Source organism: Dipodomys ordii, unplaced genomic scaffold (genome assembly GCF_000151885.1).
Source record: "Dipodomys ordii isolate 6190 unplaced genomic scaffold, Dord_2.0 Scaffold245, whole genome shotgun sequence".
Lineage (NCBI taxonomy): Eukaryota > Metazoa > Chordata > Mammalia > Rodentia > Heteromyidae > Dipodomys > Dipodomys ordii.
Window position 1 is genome coordinate 1,073,993 of NW_012267461.1, and position 11,683 is coordinate 1,085,675.

Genomic DNA, 11,683 nt, shown 5'->3' on the forward strand with positions numbered 1-11,683 from the left:
TGATCAAGATGCATGATACAAACTGACATGCTGAATTGAAACTCCTCTGTACAACTTCTAATGGATATATTTTTTAATCCTTTTTATGAAGGAGTGGGGAATCAAGTGCTCCCTATTTTTAAAAGAATTCAAAGATCTTGTAGCTTATTTGAACTCACCCAGCTCAAATTCAGTTGTGCCATGTTCTCGCTGGCATTCCCTGTCAGCCCTTCCTTGCCACTTTGCAACCCATTGTCACAATGGGCTGCTAGCAGTTAGGAGCCACGTAGAAGGCAATATTCTGAGCCTGCCAAAGACACCATGCTGCCCTGGGGAAATTAAACCTCGTCTGCTCAGCCTGCTATGTATACTATTCTTCTTGAGTGGACTTTTGTGGTACATGGAGAGAAAAGTATAATCACCCTTGCACTTCACTGAGTTCTCTTTGTGTTCACTAATAATAAGGCAATTAGTATAATTTTAAGAAGTATAATTTTTTTCCTTGGAAAAAAAAAAGCTGACCTGCTCAGTTAATTAAAACTTTCACACTCAGAATAAGGGAATCAGACTTCAGTTGGCAAAAAAAATCCCTTAAGGCTTGTCCTCTCCTTGAAAACAGGTTTATTTTTTAAGGGTCTGGTGAGATTTTTGAGTTAAAAAATAAAAAGATTAGCCAAGGCTCTTCACCCTCATTGGAGCCTGAAAAGAGCCAAGAGTTCTCTAGTCCTTGGAGTTTAAAAACAAAGTAATTGTTTTTTTTTCTACTTAGCCAGGAGGAAATGTGAGGTTTCTTTGAAAGCTTGAGATCTGTTTCTTAGAACTGGAGATTCTGAAATCCTTGATGGCTAATGGATTCCTTGGAACTGTCCAAGGACAAACTAGGTCATGGCGAGGGCATACTGTGACTGGATACATTCACACCTGTGTCAGCCTCACAGCCAGCATTCCGCCTGGCCAAGAGCAAGCGTGGCTGAAATTTATCATCAGAATAAACAGAAAGCGTCCATCTTCACAGTTCCTTGTTGGAGCTTGTATTCTGCCATCTCCTGCTCTCTCATTCTGCCTAGCTCTTTATGGTCTGGTTTGTGAACACTGCACATCTTTATCCTCTCAACAACCTTGGAGACCCTGGGCCATGCCCTGCTGGAGACCCCTTCATCTCTGGGTTCATTAACCATTCTCTTTCAAACAAGTGTACTACTCAAGCCTTGCTTGCTAGTCTCCAAATATGAACTCACAGCCCGCTGCTAGGAAAGACGTGAGATCCACAGGGATTAGGAATTATTTCATAAAGAGTTTCCTATTTTTAATTTTTCTTTTTAAAAAGGCAGGATTAGGATATAAACTCAGGGCCTTACACTTGCTTAGCACATGCTCTACTGCTGAGTCACACCTCCAGGCCCGCTTTTTACTGTTTATCTTTGAAACAGGGCCTCACTTCCTACCTAGACATGTAACCTGGACTGCAATCTACCTATTTCAGTTTTCCAGCCCTTGTTAGGATGACAAGTACAAACCATCATACCCAGCTTGTCAAGAGGGAGTCTCTTGAACTGTTCTGCCTGGCCTGACCCAGAACTGTGATCCTCCCAATCTGTACGGGATGACAGGGGTTTGCCATTGCACCTGTCCGTGGGATCGGAGGGCATCTTGTGGACTTGTCTGCCCAGGCTGGTCTGGAACTATGGTTCTCCCATCCTCACCCTGACAAGCAGCTAGGATTACAGGCCTGAGTTGCCAGCACCAGCTGACACTGTTTTCTTTGGTAAATCCATTCAACCGAAGTATCTGTGAGAGAGAACCGGAAATGTAGCTAATGTGACTGAGGAAGTGAATCGTTAAAGTCTGTTGAACTTAAATGGACTGAAATAGTTACTGCTGGCAAACAGCTGCCACATTAGTTAAGGGCCCAGTCTTGCCACACTGAGGATGTGGCCCCTTTCTTCATTCCCCACATCTGCTTGTGAGTTAGAATTGCCAAATCTCAGGTCCAATGACCTGAGCTGGGGGGGCCCTATATTAGCAAAACCCAAGATGGCCTGTGAGCACAGTCAGGCTGGAAGTTATTCATCTGGAAGCTTTTTTCTTGATAGGTTTTGGGACAGATTCTCATATATACCCCCAGGTTGGTCTCAAATTCATGAACCAACTGCCTTAGCCTCCCGAGGGCTAAGATTATAGGCATGTGCCCCCATGGTTGGTTAGAAAGTTGATTTTTTTTTTTTGTCAGTTGTGGGGCCTGAACTCTGGGCCTGGGCACTGTCCCTCAGCTCTTCAGCTCAAGGCAAGAACTCTACCACTTGAGCTACAGCTCCACTACTGGCTTTTTCTGCTTATGTGGTGCTGAGGAATCAAACCCAGGGCCTCATGCATGCAAGGCAAGCACTCTACCACTGAGCCACCTTCCCAGCCCCAGAAAGTTGATTTTTTTAAATCCTATGTAAGACAAGTGTTTGTATCTCTGTACATATCTGGATGTCATTATAGCCTGAAGGATTCTCTTCCCGTGGATTTTCTCTAAGTCTTTCTTGTCACATTAATCAGATAACACTGTGAAGCATATCTTGATTGAACTCCTTCTGGGTGTCAAGATCTGAAGATAATTATCATTTCAGAGAGCAGTTGAGTCTAATCTATGGATCTGAGCAGCATCTCTGTCTTTGCTCTAGCACAGATCATGTGTTAGAAAAGCCACCGGCTCCTCTGGGAGCTCTGGGCCTTCTATCTAGGCCCAGAATGAAGAGGGGGAGGACAAGGCTAAACCACATTATCCTCTAACTTGCAAAGGGGTAAACAACCCTTCCTATAAGATCAGACTTGGACCCTCAGGGACCAGAGCAGATTCACATGATGCGTTGAAAGATCTGAAATTCAACTATGGGAGAAATCTTACGTTGAATAAAATGTTTCCTTATTCTTGATTAGATGTCTCCATCCTCTGGGATGCTTCCAAAGAGTTAAGAGATGGAATACCCACCCCAAACAAGAACTTCTGGAAGACTGGGGGCCTCTGCCCGCAGTGCCTGCCATAGAGCAGATCAATATATATTTATAAAGAGGCTAGCCTACGAGGCACAGCACTGGCTCTCTGTGTTCCTTGATAGCCTCCCTCTGAGTACCCAGTTCCTTCCCTGTAAATTGACTATGCCTAAACCAGGCCCCAGTGGCTCACACCTGTAATCTTAGCTACTCAGGAGGCTAAGATCTGAGGATTGTGGTTCAAAGCCAGCCTGGACAGGAAAGTCTATGAGACTCTTCTATCCATTCTGCCCTGGGCCATGCAGGCCCTATGCAGACACCTCCTTACCTCTTGGCTAAGTTTCTGCCCAGTATCTGTTACCTAGGTAACTGGCAGACCTGGAAGCAGTCACTTCCCCCTCCTGCTAGGTCACATCCTGGACCGCCTCTGGTCACCAGCCTCCCATGTGACCATAGGAGGGTCCCAGCCCCTGAGGTCACAGATCCTGTGTGGCCACACTTTTCCTTTACCTGCCCACACCTCTTCCTGTCCCTGGCTAGATAAGTCCTGGCCTGGGGGTGGGCCTCCCTTTTCGATCATGGCTCTTCACCATGCATGGCAGGGGCAGCAGTTTGGTAAAATAAACTTCTTTTTCTGCCTGAATACAGTGTGGTGTTCTCTTCATGGGCTACCTAGTAAAGCCTACCTATTTCATATACCTTACATTCACCACCAAAAGCCGAGAGTTAGAGGTGTGGCTCAAGGGCCCAGTACTAGGCTTAAGTACAAAGTTCGAAGACAGTGCTCAGACCACCCTCCCCCAGCAACAACTAAAATAAAACTTTCATTTTAAGAGCTTAGTTCAACTCCAAAGAGAAAATTCCAGAGAAATGGAAGGTTATGCCATAGGCTATCCACACATGCGCAGAGCATGACCTTGCATTTCTTGCAGTGTGTGTCCTGGTGAGGTGAGAATAAAACTCTGAACAGGGATCATGGCTTCTCATTCTTCTCGAAGGCCTACTGGTGTGATTTCCTGAACCCTGAACTGTGTTAGCTTCATTTGTTGAATCAAAAGCTTATATTCTGTCCAGAGTAAATTACTAATATTAAAGATATGTTGATTTTCTTTAGAGGACTGGAACTCCTGCCTAGAGAGGAGACTTAACTCTGTCTGTAGTTAGAAAAAGGATGGATGGCTGGGAAGGTGGCTCAGTGGTAGAGCGTTTGCCTTGCATGCTCAAGGCCCTGGGTTTGATTCCTCAGTACCACATAAGAAAAAAGAAAAAAGCCGGAAGTGGGCGCTGTGGCTCAAGTGGTAGAGCGCTAGCCTTGAGCTGAAGAGCTGAGAGACAGCGCCCAGGCCCAGAGTTCAGGCCCCACGACTGGACCCAAAAAAAAAAAAAAAGAAAAAGAAAAAGGATGGAATACTTAACACTCTTATAGCTAGCTTGCAAAAGCCGCATACACACCTGTGAGCAGGTGGCCTTAAGTCATCAATAGGGACAATTAACATGCATGCAGCTCTGTTATTTTTATTTTACTCTTGGTCATATCTATCTTGTCTCCCATTCTGTCTTCCATCAGACAACCATCCCCTAAATATAGCATGGTTTCTATGGAAACGTACTTCATCCTCCACATCCCAAGAGGACATTTTATTGGGGAGGGGGGGATGGAGGGAAAAGGAATAGCAGATAGTATGTCCACATCTGGGCCTATAATCCATATTTTGTGTTTTGAAATTAATTTGATTTAAGGACAGATGTTTAAAATGGGTTAAAAATTTGTGGCCAGATGAAATTTTTCCAGCTGAGTTGAGATGGTATGAAAGTGAGTTGATAATAAGAGTTGGAATTTTATCTTTCATTGGGAGCCTTTCTTGAAATGGTTTCACATTCGGCCCCCACAATTTCTATTCTGTTCTTCTGCATCTTTGTGTCCATAAGCATTGTGGCAGATGGTGCAGGTAAAGATAATACCTATTCTTTTCCAAGGCAAATGAGAATTTTATCACTTGGTACTTAAATGGAAGCCATAATGCACTGGCATTACAGGTGATAAAGTCTAAGTCATTTTTAATTTTCACAGCTGAACAATAATATGATTCTGGGGTTGGTTTGACTGCAAGTGTTAAAGATGTGTGGGTCTCTTGTGGTGTTTATGTTGTAATAAACCTAATATTTCCTTAAAATTATTTTCCAGGGCCTTAGGATGCTTCGAGGTGAGTGTGAGGTTAGGATAGTGAGTAACACAGAACAAGAAGAACATGAAAGAGAGTTGAGAAAAATGAGCACCAGAGGCTCAAGCTACAAAGCAACCACCTCTCCAAAATGGCAGCCACCCAAGAGAGAAAGGAAATCACAAATGCAAAATGTAAATGCAGAATCTGAAAGTCATAACAAAAATACTTCCTCCTACCATTCTCATTCTGAATATAAAACATTTTGGGCAATCCATAAAAGTATTTCATTGCATAAAAGAAAGCTTGTGCAAAGAAGAACTTCACCGGAATGAAAACTGTGACTTAGCGGAACAACTGTGAATCTGTGTCACCATGCAAGATAAACATCTATTTGTGGTACAGATGGTTTATCTAGGTCCTTTATTTAGGCTTATAAATTTGGCAAGACTTTATTGTAAAGCTTGAGAGCTATTCCTTCCCTTGTATCTCTGAGCCATGGGTTTGCTCCACTGTGGTGCTGAGCAGTCTTGTTTCTAAGAGCTCTGGAGTCCATCAACAAATGGCACCCAAACTTAGGACTTCCCACCAAAGAACATCAAAAAAGGTAAAGAACAAGTAAACTCCTTTGAGCAGCTTGGTTTTTTTCTTGGTAGAATGTGCACCTAGAAATTTCAGTACTTGATTTTCATGAGCAAAGAAAGACCTTCAGTTATAGACTTTTGAAGGATAATGTTAGAAGTGATGTTGTGGTCTTCAATTTAAGGTGTTGAGGAAAAAAGAAAAAAAAAAGGAAAGTGGTCTTTTGGCTTCTTCTTTCTCTGTGCTGTGAACTTCTGTGAAGCGTAGTATTTGGAGGAGGTAGGTTGTGTTTAGTGCCCAATATAGATGGAGAAATGGCATTGACACTTGAATGATGTGTAATATATGAAAACATGTTAAGTTCCTTATAGATGTAAACTAGTACTCTGTGTGTGTGTGTGTGTGTGTGTGTGTGTGTGTGTGTGTGTGTGTGTGTGTGTGCTGGTCTTGGGGCTTGAACGCAGGACTTGGTCACTGTCTCTGAGCTTTTTCACTCAAGCCTGGCACTCTACTACTTGAGCCTTACCTCCACTTTTGGCTTTTTAGTAGTTAATTGGAGATAAGACTCACACAGACTTTCTACCTGAGCTGGCTTTGAACCACAATCCTCAGATCTCAGCTTCCTGAGATGCTAGGATTGTAGGCGTGAGCTCCCTGGTGCCAGGAAAATCTTGCAAAGTAGATCTTTTCATTCCATTATTTTACAGGAGAACTTTAAATATCTGTCTCACTATTAAGCAGAGATCACTAGCTGTTTGTCTGCTTGCACATACCTTCAATCTGCTTTAGAACATATCCTCATTTCAGCTGATTTGGGCTTTCATTGTTTCACAATAATTTCAGATTGAAATCTTATCTGTTTAGCTTTGAGGATAGCCAACACTTTAAAACAAAATCAGTGTCCTATTTATTGTTCTTAAGTCATGTGGAATTATTGTATCACATAAAAGCTTCAAAACACCATATATTTTAGAGGTATATCATTTATGAACATGCATACTTCAACCTAAAAAATTAGCTTGTTATTCGAGTCACAATTATGTTTTTTAATTCAATAAAATATTATCATGGGTAGTAACTATGCAAGATTCTATATAATTTTTTATAGAAAGAAATTTCCATAGTAGCACAGGCTATTGAGATTTGCAATATGAAATAACTTCTCTCTCAGATAAAAATGATGTAACTTTGGGTCTGGCCAGATGGGCAGCAGAAAGGGGAGGAAATAATACTGAACTTCCAGAGAAAGAAGTTTGACTATTTTGCTTCCTATGACACATACTGTTAGATTAAATGTTGAAACTTTAATAGTCTGAAATAAATAATTATTGATGTAGTTATAGTTTTCTAAAACCTAATCATGACTGTCCCTACTTATAATAAGGAACAAGAAGTAAAAAAAAATTGACTTCTTGTGAGCTATCCTTAAGAATCATGACATTTATATGTTTTTTTCTCTATTATAAATCTGTCTTAACTACACTAGCTTTATTTATTTTTCTTTTTTTTCTATTTTTTTTTGGGAGGGTCTGGTCGTGGGGCCTGAACTCTGGGTCTGGGTGCTGTCCCTCAGCTCTTCAGGTCAAGGCTAGCGCTCTACCACTTGAGCTACAGCGCCACTTCCGGCTTTTTTTCCCTCAAAACCTTTTCTGATTTTAGTTATTTTTTAACAGAGGATCTGTTTTTTTGCCCAGGGTTGGCCTCAGATGGTGATCCTCCTATCTAGGCCTCCCACATAAACTGAAGTATAGGTTTGTGTCATCTCCCCCGCTTATTTAGTTTCTTTCTTGGTTTTTACAACCTTGTTCCCCAGGCTGGACTGGACCAGTGATCCTCCTGATATCCACACAGCTACTGAGTAGCTGGGGTTATAGATATATCACACAAGTCAAGCTTACTCATTGAATTGTTGAAGAACCCTTTACTGCATCCAATACAACCTTTCCTATTTCACATCTACAACTCCATGGAGTCAGAGTGACGGATGCTCAGGACTTACATGCTTCACAAAATCTGCACATATTTGGAGAAAGGGAATGCCAGTTCTGTTTTATTGCTTGCTACAAAAAGCTTCCCCTCAAACTTTCACATCTGCAAAACTTAAATAACAACCAAACACACCCATTTCCAAACTCTTATCATTTCCCTTATTTTGGAGATGCAGTCTCATGAACTGAGCAATTTCTTTTTCTTTTCCTTTTTAGTCGGTCATGGGACTTGTAACTCAGGGCTTAGATGCTGTCCCTGAGCTCTTTTGCTCAAGGCTGGTGCTCTACCACTTTGAGCCACAGCTCCACTTCTGAGATTGAGTCTCATGAACTTCTCTGCCCTGGGATGACTTTGAACCTCAGTCACCTGAATCTCAGCTTCCTAAGTAGCTAGGGTTATAGGCAGGAGCCATCTGTATCCAGATCACTATGAATTTTGCATCACTTCTGAATTTTAAAATATTGTGTTATAGTATTTTTATTTTTGAGTTCTGAGTTTTTAGATGCTTACAATTTGTACTGAAGCCCACGTCTTGCTTTGTCCTCTATGTGTGTGTGTATGTGTGTGTAAATGCATCTGATGTCAGCTCTAAGCTTCACATTCAAACTGGTTTTATTTATTTACTGTAACGCCTATAGGAGTTGGAATCTTCTCTGTTAGAGTGGTTGCTTGAAATAAGCACCACCATCTTAAGGGTTGCTGCCATCTTACAAGAAGCTATTTTTAGTTTAAGGGCAGCTACCATCCTATTTTAGGTAAGCCATGTCCCTTCTTTTCCTAACCTCTTTCAAACTAGACCATTGCACAAGATTATGAACATGCATTCTGACTAGTGGGAACGAGGGGCAGTAATGTATTAGGGAGAACACCTGGGCCGACGGCCCACCAGTGCATGTGCATACTTGGCTTCCTTTTAGTAATAGGCCTTTATTTTGCCATGCTGGCCTCCTTTCAAATTGGTGTCTTCATTTCAACCCCAATATCCCAAGACCTTTCTAACACATGCATGTGTCTCTTCAATGTTTTGGTTACTAGTTGTAATTACTGATAAGACCTTTCTAGTATGTGTTTTTTGGTTTTGCTCGTTTGTTTTTTTTCCATGTGGGGCTTGAACTCAGGGCCTGGATGTGGTCCCTGAACTCTTTTGCTCAAGGCTAGCATTCTACTGTTTTGAGCCTTAGTGCTACTTCTGGTTTTCTGGTGGCTAACTGGAGGTAAGAGTCTCATGGACTTTTCTGCCTGGGGTGGCTTTGAACCACAATCCTCAGATCTCAGCCTCCTGAGTAGCTAGGATTGTGAGCCACAGGTGCCAGCTGGTATGTGGTTTTGAGTACATAAAACAGTCATCTAGGATTGCAACCTTAAATACATTTAATGTTAAGTGTGTAGAGTTCCAATACATCCAACCATAATGGTATAAACTCTTGATTTAGTGGTTCATGATCCACTGAGTTCTTCGTGGCAAACCATGGAGTTGATCAACACAACCAACCCATCCAACATCTCAAACATGGACATGGACTACTGTGATGCCTATTGTAAGATGCTTCTGCTAGCCCTCTATAGCGTGATTTTCCTGGTTGGCACTGCTGGCACCATTATGATTTCACCCATGATGTTCAGAAGAAATAGCCAGTCGATGATTTCCACCGCGGTCTTCAATATTGTGGTGTTGCACTCCATCCTTTTGGCTAGCCTTCCATTCCGCCTCAGCTACTACCTCTCTGGCATCTGGGAGCTTGGGTACTTTACCTGCCGGGTGGTGAGTGCCATCCTCTATGGCCATATGTACTTCACCTTTATTTTCTACGTGGCCATCGTGACTCTCCGGCTACTCATCTATTTTAAGAAACTCCAAATGCAACCATTCCAAAAGTACCATGCAATCATGCTAAGCATGGCTATTTGGATAGTGGCTGGCCTCATTTTTTTGCCAATATTTTTTTTGCAATATGGCACAGACCCAAGTTACTCAAAGAAACAGCGATGCTTTGAGTTCCACAGAGATCTCCACCACCAGGGCATGGTCATCCTGAACTATTCTGTTATTGTTGTCATCATGGCGACCGTGCTGATCCTCTTTCTCTTGCAGATGGCCGTCATCCTGCAGTTGATGAAGGCTCATTGGCCAGACATGTGGGCCCACCAAGAGTTTAGAGCCCAGATCAAGAGTTTCTTCTTCCTCTTAGTAATAGTTGTATGTTTTATACCTCACCATGCATTCCGGGTCTACTTTATTGACCAGTATTCAGGGAAAGAAAGCTCAAAGTTAGTACTTTACAATGAAATCTGTCTTGCTTTGACAACTGTCTGTTGCCTGGATGTGCCATGTTTCATAGGAGGAATTGTCCGCTAAGCCTTCCCACACACCTTGTGCATCATTTTCCCACACCGGAATGACATTGTTTCTGTACTGCTATGATTTCCGAAGTGTTCCCAAAATTCTCAAATCCTCAGATTATGTTTAATCAACATTGTTTTCTACCAAGAGAAAAGCAATGAGGATTGATTATTTCCTTCTTCTTAAGGAAGAAACATCATAGAATATGCTCAATCCTTAGAACTAGAGAATTTCTTTTCCTCCTCCCCTCCTCCTCTTCTCTTCCTCCTTTCCTTTTTCTCCTTTCTTCCTCTTCTATCTCCTCTTCCTCCTTTCTCCTTCTCCACCTTTCTTCTTCACACCTCATCTTCTCATCATCCTCTTTCTTCTCCTTCTCTTCCTTTTTGGTAGCACTCAGGGCCTCATGCTCAGATACTCCACCACTTGAGCCATAGCCCTAAATCTTTTTGCTTTGGTTTATTTTTCAGGTATATGTTTTGTTGTTGTTGTTGTTGTTGTTTGGGGCCAACATTGAACTCTGACCATTCTAAACCTGTCTCCTGTGTGCCTGAGACCATAGGCATACACCATTGATTGCTTTTTTACTATCCCTTGGTGAGATAGAAAAATTAACATTGGTGTCTACAGACCCTCAAATCTGACCGTCACTAAATTCTACCTGCCTGGTCATTTAGTTTTCACTCTTCCTTTTGTTTTCTGGAGCTCTTGTGGCTTATGTGGGTTTATTTGAACTCATTTAGACTTCTTCCATGATCTGTCTGAGAGGAAATTTTGATCCCTTGTGTTTGGAAGACTCTTTTGAGAATTTGGGTTCATCTGAACTAATTTGAGTCCCTTTTATTTGCCTGACCAGGACGTTTGGATTCTGTAACTTTGTGTTGATTGTGTAGCAGGAAAAGAAGGGATGTAGGCAAGAAACCCAAGTAGTCTGAGATCTGTGTTATGATTGGTCAAAGAACAAGAAGTGCCAAGTATATCCATTCCCCTCGGGGAGAATTCTAGCTGGGTCTATTCTTATTCAGGTCCATGTGTACTTAGAAACCTATGACCAAGACATAGTCAGAAGAATGGGTTTTGTAAGTGGGCACTTTGGGTTAGTGTAATAGTTTTCATGTAGCATTTCGGGAATTGTCTATTAGTCTACATCTATAATAATTAAACACCAAGATAAGCATCTAAAAAGATGAGTTAAAAAAACACAAATAGAAAACATAGTAGCCTAGTTGTACAAAGGAGTTTCAATTCAACACATCATATATTCTGCACCTTGATCAATGCATATGAGTATCTTTAGGATGATTCTCAGACTGAAGTCATAGAGTTGTTGTAAAGGAGCTATTGTCTCTGTTTTCTATCTCTGATCCGTTGAAAACTGGTCACCTACAGTTCTGATATAATTACATAAGAGTATATATAATTGTATGCTCCTAGGGAGCTATCATGTAGGCATTTAAGTGTTGGCTTGAAAACAGCACTAAAAAATGTTTGTTTTTTTAAACCAAGATGCCTACTATTCACAATAGCCAAGATATGGAAAAGGCCAGATGTCCCACAATAGATGAATGGATCAGAAAATATGTGGTACCTATATACAATGGAATTTTATGCAACCATTAGAAAGAATGAAATAATGTCATTTGCGTGGAAATGG

General features: G+C 41.6%; 1 protein-coding gene across 2 annotated transcripts; it reads left to right on the forward strand.

Moving 5' to 3' along the window:
• Nucleotides 1–5,584: 5,584 nt before the first annotated feature.
• Nucleotides 5,585–10,277, forward strand: LOC106000825 (probable G-protein coupled receptor 141). Of its 2 annotated transcripts, none has more exons than XM_013036060.1 (2): nt 5,585–5,727; nt 9,125–10,277. In XM_013036060.1, exon 2 carries the CDS (start codon nt 9,160–9,162, stop codon nt 10,045–10,047), a length of 888 nt encoding a protein of 295 aa, XP_012891514.1. In that variant the 5' UTR covers nt 5,585–5,727; nt 9,125–9,159; the 3' UTR covers nt 10,048–10,277. The 2 variants fall into 2 exon arrangements, with proteins under 2 accessions (XP_012891514.1, XP_012891515.1); XM_013036061.1 differs by lacking the exon at nt 5,585–5,727 and adding an exon at nt 8,432–8,446.
• Nucleotides 10,278–11,683: the final 1,406 nt, after the last annotated feature.